At 43.0% G+C, this 20,008-nt stretch overlaps 2 protein-coding genes across 7 annotated transcripts; one reads left to right on the forward strand and one right to left on the reverse strand.

Moving 5' to 3' along the window:
• Positions 1-38: 38 nt before the first annotated feature.
• On the reverse strand, positions 39-19,418 carry LOC115410396 (lysosomal acid lipase/cholesteryl ester hydrolase-like). Of its 6 annotated transcripts, XM_030122031.1 has the most exons (12): positions 19,413-19,418; positions 11,678-11,682; positions 9,582-9,708; positions 7,768-7,882; positions 7,087-7,285; positions 6,900-7,009; positions 6,656-6,792; positions 5,712-5,858; positions 4,198-4,269; positions 3,883-3,951; positions 3,229-3,339; positions 39-539 (listed from the first exon to the last, which is right to left on the reverse strand). In XM_030122031.1, exons 3-12 carry the CDS (start codon positions 9,702-9,704, stop codon positions 417-419), a joined length of 1,206 nt encoding a protein of 401 aa, XP_029977891.1. In that variant the 5' UTR covers positions 9,705-9,708; positions 11,678-11,682; positions 19,413-19,418; the 3' UTR covers positions 39-416. The 6 variants fall into 6 exon arrangements, with proteins under 6 accessions (XP_029977891.1, XP_029977892.1, XP_029977890.1 ...); XM_030122032.1 differs by lacking the exon at positions 11,678-11,682; XM_030122030.1 differs by lacking the exons at positions 11,678-11,682; positions 19,413-19,418 and adding an exon at positions 10,638-10,981.
• On the forward strand, positions 11,047-17,788 carry LOC115410398 (renalase-like). Its single transcript, XM_030122033.1, has 7 exons — positions 11,047-11,294; positions 12,960-13,065; positions 13,175-13,317; positions 14,505-14,663; positions 16,525-16,698; positions 17,293-17,468; positions 17,552-17,788. Exons 1-7 carry the CDS (start codon positions 11,177-11,179, stop codon positions 17,702-17,704), a joined length of 1,029 nt encoding a protein of 342 aa, XP_029977893.1. The 5' UTR covers positions 11,047-11,176; the 3' UTR covers positions 17,705-17,788.
• Positions 19,419-20,008: the final 590 nt, after the last annotated feature.

The raw sequence follows: 20,008 nt of genomic DNA on the forward strand, positions 1-20,008 counted from the left end.
GAAAAGAAAACTGTCCTCCACAAAGGACATTCCATAAAAATTGTAAAAACTGCATCTGAAAAAACTGTTGCATCATGATGTTTCCAATATAGGCACTGATTTAATAAAAAACAAAAAAAGCTGGTACTTTGCTGACGTGTCCTGGGTCTGAGGAGGTTAAAGGTTAACGTCTGACCACGCCCACTGGGATTCCTGCTTCATGACTGGACGCTGCACATTGATTGACAGCTGCGTTTGAAGGGAATCTGTCACATTCAATGGGAAATGAAACATGAAAAAGAGGAATTTAACACTGTTACTGTTCCATTCAGTCACAGACCACAAGTCCACGGCCGTTGAGCACCTGAACGCATCACGTGAACCTGCAGCAGCTTCAGGGCCTCAGAGCCGGTCCTCGTAGACGGCGGCGGCGCCTCCTAGCTGTGCTCCTTCAGCAGCTGCAGGATGGACGGGAACATCTGCTGAGGAGCGTCCAGACCCCAGATGAAGTCCAGGTGGTCCCAGGACTTGATGTGTTGGTGGAAGACCAGGTTAGAGACCTGGACCCACAGAGACCGCATTAGAGACACGACTGGATGGAGCCACAGCCAATCACAGCGCAGAACTACACACACAGCCAATCACAGCGCAGAACTACACACACAGCCAATCACAGCGCAGAACTACACACACAGCCAATCACAGCGCAGAACTACACACACAGCCAATCACAGCGCAGAACTACACACACAGCCAATCACAGTCTTCATATAAATCTGTGTATTTGGACTAATATTCTAATACTCTGCCTGTTACTAAATATTTGTATTGGATTGTGTTCCATGTATACAGTCAGGTCCATAACTATTGGGACATCGACACAGTTCTAATCTTGGCTCCAAACACCACCACAATGGATCTGAAATGAAACAAACAATATGTGCTTTAACTGCAGACTTCCAGCTTTCATTTGAGGGTATTTACATCCAAATCAGCTGAGTGGTGTAGGAATTACAACAGTTTGTATATGTGCCTCCCACTTTTTAAGGGACCAAAAGTAATGGGACAGTTGGCTGCTCAGCTGTTCCATGGCCAGGTGTGTGTGTGTTATTCCCTCATTATCCCATTTACAAGAAGCAGATAAAAGGTCTAGAGTTCATTTCAAGTGTGCTCTTTGAATTTGGAATCTGTTCCTGTCAACTCTCAATATGAGATCCAAAGAGCTGTGACTATCAGTGAAGCACGCCATCATTAGGCTGAAAAAGCAAAAGCATCAGCTGTGGCCAAATCAACTGTTTGGAACATTCTTTAAAAACAAAAGAACTCAGCAGCACCAAAAAACCCAGAAGACCACGTAAAACAACTGTGGTGGATGACTGAAGAATTCTGTCCCTAGTGAAGAAAAACCCCTTCACAGCAGTTGGTCAGATCAAGAACATCCTCCAGGAGGAAGATGGATGAGTGTCAAAGGCAACAACCAACAGAAGACTGCAGCAGAGGGATACACAGGCTTCAGCAGAAGATGGAAACCACTGGTGAGCCTCAAAAGCAGGAAGACCAGAGTAGAGTTTAGCAAACAACATCTAAAAAAGCCTTTACAGTTCTGGAACAACATCCTATGGACAGATGAGACGAAGATCCACCTGGACCAGATAAGAGTGATGGGAGGAGAAGAGTGTGGAGAAGGAAAGGAACTGCTGTGATCCAGAACAGACCAGCTCATCAGTGAAGCAGGGTGGTGGTGGTGTCACGGTGGTGGTGTCATGGTGGTGGTGGTGTCACGGTGGTGGTGGTGTCATGGTGGTGTCACGGTGGTGGTGGTGTCACGGTGGTGGTGTCACGGTGGTGGTGGTGTCATGGTGGTGGTGTCACGGTGGTGGTGGTGTCATGGTGGTGTCACGGTGGTGGTGGTGTCATGGTGGTGGTGTCACTGTGGTGGTGGGGTCATGGTGGTGTCACGGTGGTGGTGTCACGGTGGTGGTGGTGTCACGGTGGTGGTGGTGTCACGGTGGTGGTGTCACGGTGGTGGTGGTGTCACGGTGGTGGTGGTGTCACGGTGGTGGTGTCACGGTGGTGGTGGTGTCATGGTGGTGGTGTCACGGTGGTGGTGTCATGGTGGTGTCACGGTGGTGGTGGTGTCATGGTGGTGTCACGGTGGTGGTGGTGTCATGGCGTGGGCATGTGTGTCTGCCAGTGGACCTGGTTCCTTGTATTCACTGATGATGCGACTGCTGACAAACGCAGCAGGATGAATTCTGAAGTGTTTCAGCCAACATTATCTGCTCATATTCAGCCAAATGCTTCAGAAGTCACTGGGCGGAGCTCCACAGTGCAGATGGACAGTGACCCAAAGCACACTGCCAAAGCAACCAAAGAGTTTTTTAAGGCAAAGAAGTGGAAGGTTATGCAATGGCCAAGTCAGTCACCTGACCTGAATCCCACAGAGCGTGCATTTCACTTGCTGAAGACAAAACTGAAGGGAAACTGCCCCAAGAACAGCAGGACCTGCAGACAGCAGCGGCAGAGGCCCGGCAGAGCGTCACCAGGATGAAACCCAGCGTCTGCTCATGTCTGTGCTCCACACCTCAGGCTGGAACCGACTGCAAAGGATGTGCAACGAAGTATTCAAAAGGGAAAGTTTGATTTATGAGTGTTCATTTGTCCCATTACTTTTGGTCCCTTAAAAAGTGGGAGGCGCATATACAAACTGTTGTAATTCCTACAGCGTTCAGCTGATTTGGATGTAAACACCCTCAAATGAAAGCTGGAAGTCTGCAGTTAAAGCACATGTTGTCCGTTTCCTTTCATATCCATTGTGGTGGTGTTTGGAGACAAGAAGATGAGGATTTTTTCAATGTCCCAACAGTTATGGACCTGACTGTAAATGATAAACTGAGTCAGAAAAGTGTTAAAATTGCATTAATTTTTCTTCTTAAATGTCATTTTTTTCAGGTTATTTCCATCTTTTTTGTTTGAAAGGATAGTTTATTTTCATATTTTCTTCATATAATGTGTGTTGTTCTGCACTAAAACAGATAAACATTGGTGTTGTTTGTGTTTTTATTTCCTGATCTGATCCACTTCAGATCAAAGCAGTCTGAGTGTGTACATAATAATAATAATAATAATAATAATAATAATAATAATAATAATAATAATAATAATAATAATAATAATAATAATAATAATAACCCTGTTGACTGTGTTCAGACTCAGATCATCTGTAAATAATTCGACCAGAGGACAAACCTGAGGGAGGAGGACGGAGATGTCCTTTGGGTCCGCCAGCGTATCATGTCCCCCAGAGAACAGAGCAGTAGGAACCTTCATGTCCTGGACACGGTACACAGGAGGAGTGGACTGAGGAGGAGGAGGAGGAAGAGGAGGAGGACGAGGAGGAGGAGGAAGAGGAGGAGGAGGAGGAGGAAGAGGAGGAGGAGGAGGAGGAGGAAGAGGAGGAGGAGGAGGAGGAGGAAGAGGAGGAGGAGGAGGAAGAGGAGGAGGACGAGGAGGAGGAGGAGGAGGAGGAGGTGGAAGAGGAGGAGGAGGAAGAGGAGGTTTCAGTGGTCAGTTCAGTGTGTTTCAGTGGTCAGTTCAGTGTGTTTCAGTGGTCAGTTCAGTGTGTTTCAGTGGGTCAGTTCAGTGTGTTTCAGTGGTCAGTTCACTGTGTTTCAGTGGGTCAGTTCAGTGTGTTTCAGTGGTCAGTTCAGTGTGTTTCAGTGGTCAGTTCAGTGTGTTTCAGTGGGTCAGTTCAGTGTGTTTCAGTGGTCAGTTCAGTGTGTTTCAGTGGTCAGTTCAGTGTGTTTCAGTGGGTCAGTTCAGTGTGTTTCAGTGGTCAGTTCAGTGTGTTTCAGTGGTCAGTTCAGTGTGTTTCAGTGGTCAGTTCAGTGTGTTGTTCTTCACCTGGTTGTAATGTTTCATGTTTCCTTCACGTCCAAAGTCAAACGCCATCAGTTTCCCTCCATGAACGGCCTAAAACATGACAACAACGACAAAGTGATGACAACAAACAACACACCAACATGACAACAACAACAACATGAGAACAACACAACAACATGATTACTGTTGTTTTGTGTTGTTGTTTATTGTTATTTACTGTTGTTTGTTTGTTGTTTTGTGTTGTTTGTTATTGTTTATTGTTGTTTACGGTTGTTTATTGTCATTTTGCATTGTTTATTGTTGTTTCCTGTTGTTGTTTACTGCTGAGGCATTCACCTGGCTCCAGTGGATCATGTTCTGGACGGAGGTTCCTGCTGGACAGTGGGTGGTGTAGACCGGTGTCCGGGTCTGAAACATCCAAACCATCAGGTTACACAGACGCTTTCTGGGTTTTACCACATTTTTGGTTCAAATCACAATATCTACATGAAAAACCTCTTTTTTAAAATTCGTATAAACCAGATTTACTGGAACATTCTGAGAGTTGTGAGCCTGTAGCATTAGAACCATGTAAAAACACCTGGGTCTACAGGTGTGTTCTGGGTGTTCAAGGTTTTAAATGAAATGTTTCAACAACGTTCACATTCAGATAAAACTGTCACTTATTGACAGGATTATCGGCAGAACTTCGCTCCGACATACTTGTCAAATAACAACACAAAAGCCTCCAGATTCTTAAACAAACTGAGGGAAAATATGAAAGTCGAGCCCATTTTTCTGAGTTTTTCTTCAGTTTCTTCATCTGAATCTGGCGGAGACGTTTCCTTACAGACAAAACTGAGGGATGCAAAAACCCAGGGTCACAATGTGGACTTACAGTCTGACTTTCCTCATGATGAAGGATCCTCTGACGACTACCCTAACCCAAACCCAAACCCTAACCCTCTGGCTTTGCTTTCACTAAACTGTCACTGGTTGAACTGAATCCTTCGACACCTGTGGATGGACTCTTTTCATCTCGAATAAGGTGACAGAGGTATTTCTAAAACTGTTCCACAGGTGTTCTCCAGTTCATTCAGCTCTGGTTCAGTAGAAGGTTAACGTCGACCCTCTTTGCTCATTTTGTCACAATACTGACGAAACATTAGCTCATCTGTTTTGGGAATGTGCCTTCAGTCAGATTTTTGGGTGTGATATCAGTCTTTTTTTAATTAGAAAACTGGATATTTCTCAAAATTCCAAAATTGAAGATATTTTATTTGATTTCTTTATTAATGATCTACCTGTTAAGAAACTGTTTATTCTTAATCTCATTTCATTATTAGCAAAATTTCATGTGCATGCGAGCAAATTTACCAAACAGAACTTTCAATCCTACTTAAAATCCTACTTGGACACTCTTAACTTTTGCACTAACTCTAAAGCTGTGAAAGCTAAAGCCTTATGTAATGCATTTAAGTTGTACTTTTTTTTCTTTCCTTCTTATTCTTTTGCTTTTATTTATTTATGTATTTAATTTACTTACCTATCTATGTATTTTTATTTAATTTCTTCCTGCCTCATCTTGAGCATTATGTTTTTTCCATGTTCTGTTGTTCTATTTGTACACAGCATTATGTAAATAAAGTTTTTGAAAAAAAAAAACAACCTGTGGATGGACTCGTATCCCCTTTAATCAGTAAATATTCATGTTGGTTGGATCTGTTTATCTGTATAGTGGCAGAAAATCCAGGTCATTTTTGCATTAGCTAAACTTTCATGTCGGTTCAAAACCAGAACATGTGAAACAAAAACTGTCGATGTCACAGCCGTCGCTGTTTTCCCATGATGCACTGAGGCCCAGTACGAACCATGTTAATGTTCTTCTCGTTGAAGCCGCAGAGGACGAAGAAGATGTTGACACACAACTCACTGCCCAGATGTTTCCCACAAATGTTCTCAGCAAACCACTCGATCATGTAGCTCTGAGGAAGGAAGTCCTTCTGACCGAACAGATCCTGGAAACCGAGCACAGGACCATCACAAACCCATCAGTACTGTCACAAACCCATCAGTACTGTCACAAACCCATCAGTACTGTCACAAACCCATCAATACTGTCACAAGGCAAGTTTATTTGTATAGCACATTTCAGCAACAAGGCAATTCAAGGTGCTTCACACAGGACATTGAAATAAAAGAAACACATTTAAAACATTATAAAAGAAACATGTAAAAGGTGATTAAAAACAGTAAGTAAGAAAACAACACATAAAATAAAAAAATATACAAAAACCACACATATTAAAGTAAGAGTTGCAGTGCAGAGTTTTAAAAGAGAATATAAAATTTAAAAAGTCAAAAGCCTTTTAGTCAGCGGCAGCAGTGAACAGGTGAGTCTGGAACCTGGACTGAACAGAACTCAGACTCTCAGCAGACCTGATATTTTCTGGTAGTTTGTTCCAGATCTACGGAGCATAGAAACTGAACGCTGATTCTCCATGTTTAGTTCTGACTTTGGGAACACAGAGCAGACCTGCACCAGACCACCTGAGTGGTCTGGATGGTTCAGACTGGACTAGAAGGTCTCTGATGTATTTTGGGCCTAAACCATTCAGTGCTTTATATGCTAGCAAGAGAATTTTGAAGTCTGAGAGACAGGGAGCCAGTGTAGAGACCTGAGAACTGGACTGATGTGGTCCACTCTCTTGGTCTTAGTGAAGACTAGAGCAGCAGCATTCTGGATCAGATCACAAACCCATCAATACTGTTACTGTCAGTGACTCGTTGGCGTGTTAGTGGTCATGTGACTCACCCAGATTGCGAACTCTGGCAGGATGGACAGTTTGGTCATGGGGCTACTCGTGAACGCTACGGTTGCCACGGGAGCCAAACCGATGAACAGCTTGATCTTACTGGCCAGTTCAGGCAACGTGGAGAACGCCATGAATGCTAGGAAATGGGACGACAGAAGGGTGTTACCATGACGACATAAGGGCATTACCATGACGTGGTATCCGGCCGGGCGCTAACGGACGAACGGCGGCGGTAAACTTTACCGATGGTGGTTCCCTGCGAGTGTCCGATGTAGAAGATCTGCTCCTGCTCGGTGGTCTTCAGGATGTGGTCGATGACGGCCGGCAGGTCCTTCAACGCCATCTCGTCATGACTGCGAGCACATGACATGTCAAAGCCCCGCCCTCTCTGTATTAACTAATGGGGTCAACGAGGAGGCGGCCGGTCTACCTGAACCTCCAGAAGTCCACCTGGTCCGGGCTGAGCGTCCGGTGTTTCCTGGACCAGGTGTTTCCGCGGCTGTTTCCCAGCCACACGTCGTAGCCGGCGTCGGCCAGGACGTATCCCAGACTGCAGTTGGGCAGGTTGGTGATCCAGTTACTGCCGGCCGCCAGGAGGCCATGTTGGAGGAAGACGGCGGGCCTCGGACCTGCACGACCCACAACCACAAGACCGAATTTAACTGAGAGGGATTTTATTTAGGGATGGAAACGAGTTCAAAGCAGATTTATTTAGAACTGGACTGAAAAAGACAGGTTTACTTCCGTTTTTTTTTTCTGTTTTTATTAAATAACCTTTGACTTCACTCTGAATTTAATGAACATTTATATGATCAGTGAATTAAATATAGAAAAGATAAGATTTACACTGAAAAATACAAATGAATATGAATAAATAAGATAAGAAATGAGAATAAATGAGGAACGGTTAAGCATTAGGCCTTTAAGGGTTAAATCAAACACATGACATGTGTCAGTACAAGAACTGATTCATCTGCTTAGATGAAGTAAAAGTACACAGGTCCAGGCTCTGTGATGGTTCCATCTGCTGGTTCCATCTGCTGGTTTATGGTCTGTTTAGTTCCGTCTTTTCTGTCCTTCAGTCTGGTTCTGTCTTACAGGTCCATCTCACCTGAGCCGGTGTTCTTGAGTCCGTGTGGGATCCGGTTGACGGTCAGAATGTACCCGTCCTCCGTCAGCACCTGGTGTTCCTCTGCAGGGTAACCCCACCTCCTGATGATCTCCGACTGGAGAACGAGGCAAACACAACCAACACTTCAGTTCAGACACAACGGCCCAGTCCACTTTCAACACAATTCACAAACACACACGTAATGGAGACCAAATATGGACACTAAACCGGACCAGCTGAGCTTTGGCAGATCCTAAACATTGAATGTCAGGACGGACGCACCAACAACCAGGTCCTCAGTCGTGCAGAATTTCAGTTCAAATCAAAAGAGCAGCAGTGACCACAGAAACACACAAATGGACAGATTTACTTCAGAAACAACTGAATCATGTGATCGTCTGTTTAATGTCGTTTCAGTGTGTTATAGATCGCATTTCTGTGGTTTGTGGTTGATAGTGGTAAACGGATGTCCAAAGCCCATGGAACAGAGATGGTTCCAGAAGCTGACCACATGGAGAATTCTGTCCCAAACAAAGTTAGAACATCAGTTTATAGTGACATCCATGACCGATGATGACGGAACAGGTCTGGAAGGGTTGGACCATTTCAGAGAGGAATGTTTACACCACTACCCCTTAGAACTGGGTTTAGAGGGGGAGGGATAAGGGGTGAGGGTGAGGGGGAAGGGGGAGGGACTGGGCCAAAATGACAGACAGTTGGACCACCAGCAGCTCAGTCATCCATAAAGTGGTGGATCACATGGTCATCAGATACTGACACCACTGAAGAAGAAGTCCACAGAGCCCCAGCAGACGGTTATGATCCACAGTCATGTGACCTGTTTTCAGACACTGAAGAGGACATTGGACTTAGAGAAGAGGAACAGAGAACGAGCCCCAGTCACATGTCACATGTCCACCAGGGGACACCCATGTGGAAACGCTCTGAGAGGACGACGAAGGAACAGAACAACATTCAGTCCAGACACGACCCGTATTTACATCATCGTCAGTTCAACTTAAATAGATGAAACGTACAAAACAGACGTCAAAGACAGAACAGACAGGAAACAGGAAGTGAACCCCTTCATGTCACTGGCTGAATCATCTTTGCACTGTTTCATGACAGTGAGTCCACTTTGTCCTTTTTAACACTTCCACATCAAACATGTGACGTCAGTCCAGTCTGAGGGTTTAGAGATAAGAGACTGGAGCCAACGCTGCCTGACAGACAGAAGAGAGGGTTAAAGGAACCCAGGGCACAGTCTGACCTCATACCAAGAACGAAGGTCGAAACCAAACATGTGACTGACAGAGTTCAGCTATCAGAGGGGGCGGGGCTTAACACACCCAGAGTCACATTCTAATCTAATGTCAAACCAAAGCAGATAAGGATACAAAGGGTTCAAGGGTCAAAGGGTTAAAGGGTCAAAGGGTTCAAGGGTCAAAGGGTTCAAAGGTCAAAGGGTCAAAGGGTTCAAGGGTCAAAGGGTTCAAGGGTTAAAGGGTTAAAGGGTCAAAGGTTCAAAGGGTTCAAGGGTTCAAAGGGTTAAAGGGTCAAAGGGTTCAAGGGTCGAAGGGTTCAAGGGTTCAAAGGGTTAAAGGGTTCAAGGGTTCAAAGGGTTAAAGGGTCAAAGGGTCAAAGGGTTCAAGGTCAAAGGGTTCTAGGGTCAAAGGGTTCAAAGGGTTAAAAGGTCAAAGGGTCAAAGGGTTCAAGGGTCAAAGGGTTCAAGGGTCAAAGGGTTCAAGGGTTAAAGGGTCAAAGGGTTCAAGGGTCAAAGGTGAGTCGACATCAGCTAAAAGGGTTCAACTCACCACGTTCATGTGCACTTCAGGGTCCAGCCTCTGCTGTAGTTTAAGGGAGTGTCGGTCCAGTCCTGGAGGTTTGGTCTGGACGAGACCAAGCAGCGACGCACACACCAACACGCACAACATCATCACCCTGAACGCACCCTGAACGCACCACGAGTACACACAGGCAGATCATGTCACACTTCTAGAATAATCTGAGTTTTATCAGGTCCTTTTACTGTGAAAGGCGCTGTGCCGTTACCATGGAGACCATGTGACCCATGAACAGAGAAGGGTTTATTGGATCTGAGCGGAACTAAAACACTCAAACACATCTGATCCTGTTCACACTGGACTCTGTGATTTATTATTGATTCTGATGAAATAAATGAACATGAACATTCGTCTTAATAATAAAGTTTTGTATTTCATCATCTTTAAACCAAATTTCTTCATCTGTTTTTACTTCTTTCTGTTCATTTAATGACTGTTTGACTCCGTTTTTGGTCAAGTTTATGTCAGTTTCTATCAGATTAACACTGTGTATTACATGGTTTTATCTGTTTCCATTTCTGTCTGATCTCATTTCACTCATTCTTCTGTTTTAAACTGTAAAAAAAAAAAAAAAAAAAAAGATAATAATAATAATAATAATAATAATAATAATAATAATAATAATAACTCTCGTTAAAACGTATTAAATCCAGTTTTATTCTTGTTTCTGTCTGTTTTAAACAGTTTAATGTATTTTTATTCCTTTTCAAACTATTTGAACTATTTTTTCTGTCTGGTTTTCAGTTTTTCCTGTTGTTTCTGATCCGTTTTCAATGGTTTAAAGGCTGTTTAATATGTTTTTCTCTTACTTAAACATCATATAAGTCATTTTTCTGTCTGTTTCATAACTTATTTTCTTTGTTTAAAACACGTTCGCCGGTTTTCACTCTGTTCTAACTCTTTATTCCACATTTAAAACTTAAACCATCACATGAACACTGAGTTAAACTGTGTATTTTCAGGTTCCGATCTGTTAATAATCAGTTAGTAACAGATTAATAAGCGGATCGATCAGTGATCACTCACCTCTGCAGAGCCAGGATCAGCTGATGATTTCGCTCAAGCAACCGGAAAAGACATGAAGTGACGTCAGGGGGAGGGGCTCCCTCTGATTAGTCAGCGCTGGGTCTTTGTCAGTTAAAAACTGACCAATCAGCGAGTTTCTAAAGCTCTAATCATGAACGTGACCGGAAACGTTTCTAAAATATCACAAAATAGTAGGAAAAAATGAAAATTAAGAAAACAGTAAAAATAAATAAATTAAAATAAAAGAATGAAACGTTTCCGGAAACTAAATTTCAAAATAAAAGCACCAAACGTCAAACTAAAGACTGTGTATCATGAATGTCTATGCTGTGTACAACATTAATATACACTTATTCTGAAGTGCTGACCGGATGTCACGTGGTTCCACAGGTTGTTTAGACTCCGGGTTAAACTCCGGGTTACTTTTTGTTCGGCCCTCGTCGTCCAGCTGTTTTATAACAGAGCCGCTGACCGACGGCTTCGACCCGGAATTCAACCCGCTTTACCTCCGCAGTTAGCCGGGCCCATCCGTGCTAAAGATGTCCCGGGTCCTGATAGTCGGAGCGGGTCTAACGGGCAGCCTTTGCGCATGTCTGTTGAGGAGGGAGCTGCAGAATAAAGTTCACATCGAGGTTTGGGACAAAGCGCGAGGCTCAGGTGAGTCCAGCAGAAACTCACCTGGAATAAATGAGGTTTAAGGTTTCAGCATCTACTGACGGAGAAAAACACAAGTCAGACAGAAAATAAAGACACAGTTGACAAGAAAATCCACATCTATGAACTTGGGCTGTAGAAAAAACCCCAAAACAACATAAACTGAACAAAGTGACCCTTTTCTCCTGGTCTGTTTCTGTCGGAAACAGTAAGATCACCTGACCCAACACCTGAGCGGAAGGCATGCAAACCGGAAGTACAAATGACTGGTGTTTTATTGAATTCTTTATTTTATTTTTGGGAAAGATTCGTTTACTTTTTGCTAAATGTGCAGGAAAAGTTATGGAATAAACCCCGAGTCTCAGGTGAATAGAACAGAACTCCACTGAGACTCCATGGGATTTATTTTGATATAGACTTTATTTTTCACAATTTTTTTCCAAACATAAAATAAAAAACAGCTGTTTCACAAGTAAATACACCAGATTAAACAGACCAGTGAACGAACAGGCACAAAGACAGATGACTGAAAAATAAAACACAAGTACAATTTAAATGAGATTTCGTGTGAGCATGAATGTATAAACCGACTGAATATATAAACTGACTGAATGTATAAACTAACTGAATGTATAAACCGACTGAATATATAAACTGACTGAATGTATAAACTGACTGAATGTATAAACTAACTGAATGTATAAACTGACTGAATGTATAAACTAACTGAATGTATAAACTAACTGAATGTATAAACTAACTGAATGTATAAACCGACTGAATATATAAACTGACTGAATGTATAAACTGACTGAATGTATAAACTAACTGAATGTATAAACTAACTGAATGTATAAACTGACTGAATGTATAAACTAACTGAATGTATAAACTAACTGAATGTATAAACTAACTGAATGTATAAACCGACTGAATATATAAACTGACTGAATGTATAAACTGACTGAATGTATAAACTAACTGAATGTATAAACTGACTGAATGTATAAACCGACTGAATATATAAACTGACTGAATGTATAAACTAACTGAATGTATAAACTAACTGAATGTATAAACTGACTGAATGTATAAACTGACTGAATGTATAAACTAACTGAATGTATAAACTGACTGAATGTATAAACTGACTGAATGTATAAACTGACTGAATGTATAAACTGACTGAATGTATAAACTAACTGAATGTATAAACTGACTGAATGTATAAACTGACTGAATATCTAAACTAACTGAATGTATAAACTGACTGAATGTATAAACCGACTGAATGTATAAACCGACTGAATGTATAAACCGACTGAATATATAAACTGACTGAATATATAAACTGACTGAATATATAAACTGACTGAATGTATAAACTAACTGAATGTATAAACTGACTGAATGTATAACCTGCTGTACTTTAGTGAATGTCCGTCTTAGTTCCACCTGTTTCCATGTTTTCACACATATTTGAATCTTGTCTGTGATCTGAGGTGAATCCTTCAGTGTTTCTGTTCAGCTCTGTGTGTTTGGACTGAACTGGGACAGAAACAGGTTCAAACTGACACTCAACTCAACCTTCTGACATGTTTACGTTCTTTCTGTGTCCTTATCCTTGACCCTGATGGACATGACCTTTTGACCTCTTGTGTCCTCCAGGAGGTCGCATGTCCACCAGTCGTCCTCCTGACGCCTCGTCCCACCCGGCGGATCTGGGCGCTCAGTACATCACCGCCACGCCCTTCTACGCCCAGTCACACAGAAGGTAGGACTCAGCTGGAGAACCTCAGCTGGTGAACCTCACCTGGAGAACCTCAGCTGGTGAACCTCACCTGGTGAACCTCAGCTGTCTTAAGGGCTTAAATGTTTTGTAGTTTTTACACAGAGCTGCTGAACGCCGGCATCCTGAAGCCTCTGGACTGTCTAATCGAAGGTCTACAACACAAAGCCGACAACAGGAACTACATAACGCCACTGGGCATGAGCAGTGTGGTCAAACACTTCCTGTCTCAGTCAGGTGAGTACTTCCTGTTCCTGGTGGCAGAGTTTTCAGTCTTTATTGGTACTGTTCAGTTTGGGTCCAGGCAGTTGGACCAAAGTAGTTTGAGTTTTATTTACATGTAGAATAAATACAATAAATAACATAAATAGAATTACTAGCATAAATAAAATAACTAGAATAAATAATGTTGATTCAGATTTTATTGATTATTTTTCCTGTTCGTGTTTAGATGAATGACTGGTTTTTAGTTTGAGTTTTTCAGGTTTTATGTTGAAAATCTGGATTTATTTTGAAAGAATGAATGACAGTAAGAGAATCTTTCTGTTTCAATGAAATCAAGTTTCTACAATAAAACTGTAGTCGATACATTAATATTAAACCTGGTTCTAAAGTTTAGATTCAACTGTTGAATTTATTTTAAGAATTAATGAACAGTTAAACAGAATTAGTGACACAACCACCTGGAGACTGATAGAAGACTGGACACAGTACTAGACACGAGTGGACACATCACTGGACACACGAGTGGACACAGGACTGGACACATGTCACATGTCTGGACACAGGACTGGACACATGTCACATGACCGGTCCATCCCATCATGAACCTGCTGTCGTTCCATTTATATTTGATCCATAAACTAAACCAGTAAATGTTCTGAACTGCAGGTTTGTTCTTTAAAGGAGGCGTCACTGGTTCATTTAGTCCTTGTGGTTCTTCAGTTCTACGCTTTAGAACCGGGTCAGGAGGATAGTAGATAGAAGCCAGTCTTTAATTGGAGGATGTCAAAAGCTGACAGGAAAAAGTCCAGAGTTTGTGAAACTGAAGGATATGAAGAATAAAAATAGTGTCATCTTCATAATTAAAACAGTTTTTATAAAGATCATTTATGTACATGTGGAAAATGACCCGTGGACCCATGTGGGATCCCTGGGGAACAACTTCTGCTCATTTACTCTACTGTTAGAATCAGAGGTTATTGGTTCGATTCAGAGTTCGTAATAATAACATTTTAATATGATTATTACTGTAACATTTGATCCTTAACTGTTTCAACGTAACTGAATAAATGACTTTGTTGAGTCGTTTTTACTTGAGGACAAATCACTAAACATATTAACAAAGACACGACCCCTGACCTTTGAACCCTTCTGTGGGTTTAGCCCCTCCCACTCAATGTTCTCCTTCCACTTTGTTCCAGGAGCCAATCTGTGTTTTGATTGTCATGTGACCGGCCTTTACCGCCGTGGTGCTTCATGGGAGGTACAGAGGAAGCAGGGAGACAGCAAGACGTTTGATGCCGTTGTCCTGACGATGCCTGTCCCTCAGATACTGCAGCTGCAAGGAGACCTGGGAAACGGTGAGTGGTCGACGCCCACTTTCTTTACTGTACCTTTAAATGTTCTTTTTGCATTTTGACGTTGATCAGAGCTGCTGCTGTCATCCCTCTGTCTTATATCACCACTCTGACTGTTGCACTGCATTATGGGATATTTACTGTATGGAAGTTTCCAGATGTTTGATGCTGTTGTTTTGATCCAAAGTTGGATCCATGTGACTTTGTGAACACACTCTGTTTTAGAACGCCATTTTTTTGTTCTATTCTGTTCTGTTCTGTTCTGTTCTGTTTCTAGACTAAAACAGTAAAACCACTCATCACTTCCAAACATAAAAGTCTGTTGAAGGACAGAAGAAACTACGACTCCCATGGTGCCTTTCACCGAAGGTTCAGGTTCTTCCTGTGAGTCGGTTTGGTTTGTCATTGAGCTGCAGTGACGTGGTCTGACCACAGGGGGGCGACAGCAGCTCTGAGTTCAACCCATCTGCTGCGGCCGTCTGATTAGTTAGACCACATTCACATCATAAAACCTGGAGATGGTCCTGAGGGCGTGTCCCGGAGGTTGTCACATGTCAGAGGGCGGGTTTTTATTTTGACGAGTCACAGGTCGATGCAGTGTCTGATGTTAAGTCACTTCTCTGCTCTGTGATTGGCCGGTGGTTTGTTACGCATCTGCAGACCTGTGTGTGTGTGTGTGTGGTCGTCTTGGCGACAGCAGCGTCTTCGTGTGTGTGTCTGAGATAATGATGTCATATTCAGCCGCTCTGATTGGCCGACAGAGGACAGCGCCCATTTCCTCCTGCGCACACACACACACACACACACACACACACACACACACACTCACTGAGGTTATTATTAGATGAGTGTGTGTGTGTGTGTGTTTCTGTGGCTGTTGAACATGAAGCCTCACCAACATGAAACCAGAGATGATCCTGGTCCACGTTCACATCCAGATGGTTTCCGTGGCAACCACCACATCTGTGTGTGTTTTCTGTGAGCTGTACTTTTGATGAACATGTTTTATCCTGATTTCACCGAATAGTTTAAAGGTTCACATTTTAACCCTTTAACTCCTGATTACAGGTAAAGGTTCACGTATTGAACTAAAAAATAACAATATTAAACTCATAAATAACATGTTAAACTAACAAATAACATTAAACTAATAAATAACATTAAATTCATAAATAACATTAAACTCATAAATAACATAGTAATCTAATAAATAGCATATTAAACTCATAAATAACATGTTAAACTGATAAGTAACGTGAAACTCATAAATATGTTAAACTCATAAATAACATGTGAAACTCATAAATACCATGGTAAATGTAGTTGTACATATGGAGAATGGCAGTAGACCCAGTTTGGATCCCTGCGGCACACCTTTGTAACTTGTTTATTTGTTCAGTTCTTCAGCTACATGTACATAAATGAACAGTACTGTAAATGTGCCAGTGTTAGCGCAAGGTTAATTTTCAACTTTTGTATATTGGTAGATATTAGCAAGAAAAACTATATTAAAATCAGCGAAGAGGAAGTAAACGGAAAAGGCAAAAATACACAAACTGGTGGAACATTTTAGTGTTTACGAACTCAGGATTACAGATTATTTTACACAAGGTAAAAAACGAAAGGTTAAATGTCACAAAAACATAACATGAAAGTTTAGCGTTCTCATAGCTGAAAAATCTGTTGACTAGATTTACAAGATAATTTTCCAGATGGCGATTGGCTAATGCAAATGTATGACATCACCTGTTTGTGTGAATCTGCTGATTTGGAACCAACAGTGAAAACACCACAAACATTAAAGTGACTCTGAAACTGCACTAAATGTCTGATGTTTGTGTCCTTGTCCTGTTGTTTGGTCCAGTTCTGTCCGTCCAGCAGAGGTCACACCTGGACACCGTCGTCTACTCATCTCGATTCGCCGTCGCTCTCTTCTTCTCTCCAGACGTGGTGTTGAACTTCCCATGGGCGGCGCGGTACGTGTCCGATAACCAATGCATCCGCTACATCGCTGTGGAGCCTCGCAAAAGCAACACAGGTCAGTTCAACCTAAACCCCAGTTTAAACCAGAGTTTAAACCAGAGTTTAAAAGGCCTTAAAACAGTCAGTACAATAGTGTACACGGGCCACGAAAGAAAAGTGTGTTTAATATACTCACCTGGACAGCGGAGGGTTAAAGTGTGTTTAATATACTCACCTGGACAGCGGAGGGTTAAAGTGTGTTTAATATACTCACCTGGACAGCGGAGGGTTAAAGTGTGTTTAATATACTCACCTGGACAGCAGAGGGTTAAAGTGTGTTTAATATACTCACCTGGACAGCAGACGGTTAAAGTGTGTTTAATATACTCACCTGGACAGCAGAGGGTTAAAGTGTGTTTAATATACTCACCTGGACAGCGGAGGGTTAAAGTGTGTTTAATATACTCACCTGGACAGCGGAGGGTTAAAGTGTGTTTAATATACTCACCTGGACAGCGGAGGGTTAAAGTGTGTTTAATATACTCACCTGGACAGCGGCGGGTTAAAGTGTGTTTAATATACTCACCTGGACAGCGGAGGGTTAAAGTGTGTTTAATATACTCACCTGGACAGCGGCGGGTTACCTCCTGTTTTGACGCTGTCTGTGCAGATGCTCCGGGCGTCGGTCCGTCCCTCGTCGTCCACACCAGCGTCCCCTTCGGTGTTGAACATCTGGAACAGGAGAAGGATGCCATCCAGCCAATCATCTTACAGGAGCTCCACAAGCTCCTCCCCGGTCTACCTCAGCCAATCAGCATCAAGTGTCAGAAGTGGCGGTACTCTCAGGTGAGCGGCGGCGTTTGGTCACATGTTGGACATTCATTGGAGCATTTGATTTCTGACCCCGCCCCCTCCTCGTCCTCCTGCAGGTGCAGACCTCAGTGCCGGACTGTCCGGGTCACATGACCGTCCTGGAGCGGCCGCTGCTCGTCTGTGGCGGCGACGCCTTCAGTCACTCCAACTTTGATGGCTGTGTGGAGTCTGCACTGAGCGTGCTCAGAGTGCTGACGGCGTCGCTGTGACATTAGCGAACTCATTTGTGGACGCTCTTCTATGTGATGTTTGAATCTGTAGCTGAGGCTTCATTAAACCACATCCTCACCTGAGTCACCTGTCTGCTGCCTCTGTAACCACACCCACCTGTGATGTCATAGGCTCCACCTGTGTCCACTCACCACCTGGTTTTCTGGGTCAAATGGAACATCCACAGTTAAAGTTCCCACCTGGTCCAGGCTGAGGGTCTACCGTGGACCCGTGCCTCGGGTACCAGAGTCCATCTGTTCTACCGTGGTCATGAGAACCTGCTGAAGACTCAGCTCCATTTGAACCAGTTCTCATGAATATTCAACATGTTAATCTGCCGGACTCTGATTGGCTAACAGCTAGCCAATGAGAGTCTGGCTTTTCTGTTGCCTACTGTGATGGTTCTGCTCCATCTTCAACTGGAACCTTCTAGTGAAGCCGCTGTTGAACTCACCACAGATGAAGTCACTGTGTTCAGTATGTGAGGAACACAGTTAAATCTGAAGGATCGTGTCGTTCCAAAACTAAACTGAACCCACTGGATCTTCAACTCTGGGTTCTGGGCCAACATGTGCGTTGTTGAAGTTCAATACAAGAACGTTGACGTTCAGCCGTCCCTGCTGTATACGAAAACTGTCGCGGAGCCAGATTAATTCTGTGGGCGTGGTCTCACCTGGGCGTGGACATGAATATTAATGAGCTCAGGCATTAAGTCGTCACACTGACCAGCTTTAATAATTGACCGGATTTCTGCGTCTGTTTGTTTTCGGTGTCAATAACAGACAGAGGTAGAGGTTCATTTACATATTTACTACAAAACACAAACACCTACGAACACATTTAAAAATACAAGTTAATAAAGTTTAATGTGGAAGGAACCCTTAAATAAAGTATTAACGCTACATTTAATTCAGCCTGAATCTGAAAACAGTTTTAAAACAGCTTCAAATGTTCTGGCATCGGCTACTGTTAGCTGGATGGCTAATGTTAGCTACTATTAGCTGGATGGTCAATGTCGGCTACCGTTAGCTGGATGGTCAATGTCGGCTACCGTTAGCTGGATGGTCAATGTCGGCTACCGTTAGCTGGATGGTCAATGTCGGCTACCGTTAGCTGGATGGCTAATGTTGGCTACTGTTAGTTTACTAGCTAACATTAGTGTCAAATAGTTCTCTGGCTAATATAGTGTACTGGTAACGCAATGACCAATGTAGCTGTTAGCACTGTTCAGCTAGGTGTTCTCCAGTTGTTCCTCAGGTGTTCCACAGGTGTTCCACAGGTGTTCTCCAGGCCTTGGGTGCATGTGCACGTATGCTTTGATTTCCAGTGAAGAAGCTCCTTCTTTCCTTCCTTTTGATCTTTTTATAGCAGCAGATAAGACAGAATTAGTTCCGGTTTGGTGCCCACAAGGCTGTGTGTGTGTGTGTGTGTGTGACCTAATTTTTCCTCTCCAGTCATTCGGAGCGCGCTCAGTACTGCTGCTGCAGTGCATTGTGGGGGAAGTGACAATCATTTCTTCCAAGTCATTGGTCGATCTCACTCACAGGACCTAGACCTGGTCTGGACCCGGACCTGGACCTAGACCTGGTCTAGACCCGGACCTGGACCTAGACCTGGTCTAGACCCAGACCCGGGTCCCCACATCCAGAAGTTCATTATCTGAACTGTTTATTCATCAACAGGTGAAACAGAAGAAACTAGAAGCACTCGGAGAGCACAGACCTCCGCCAAGGCTGATCAGTGCCCCCCCCCCCCACCCCCCCACGCCAAGGAGGTTATGTTTTTGCCAGGGTTTGTCTGTGTGTTTGTCTGTCCGTTAGTGTGCAACATAATTCAAAAAGTTATGGACAGATTTTGATGAAATTTTCTGGTCTGCGCCCCCCCCCACCCCCGATCACCACCAAAATTTAATCATTTCTTCCTTATCCCATTTCCAACAAACCCTGAAAATTTCATCCAAATCTGTCCATAACTTTTTGAGTTATGTTGCACACTAACGGACAGACAGACAGACAAACAAACCCTGGCAAAAACATAACCTCCTTGGCGGAGGTAAACATCAAAATGGGAAATAAATCCATAAAAACCAGGAGTGAAAGGTTTATTATTAGGATTAGGAATAGTATATAGTCTTTGTTTTTAAAATGTAAAAGTTGTTCTATTTGTATTCAGATGAACTGAGTTTGGTTTTATTTGTTGATTTAATTTGAAGGTGTTTTTTCAGACTGGTCATTATTTCCTGTATTGATCCACTGACATTTAAAGAACCAAACATAAACAGCAGGATTTAAACGTTCACGACC

This window comes from Sphaeramia orbicularis, chromosome 19 (assembly GCF_902148855.1).
Source record: "Sphaeramia orbicularis chromosome 19, fSphaOr1.1, whole genome shotgun sequence".
Lineage (NCBI taxonomy): Eukaryota > Metazoa > Chordata > Actinopteri > Kurtiformes > Apogonidae > Sphaeramia > Sphaeramia orbicularis.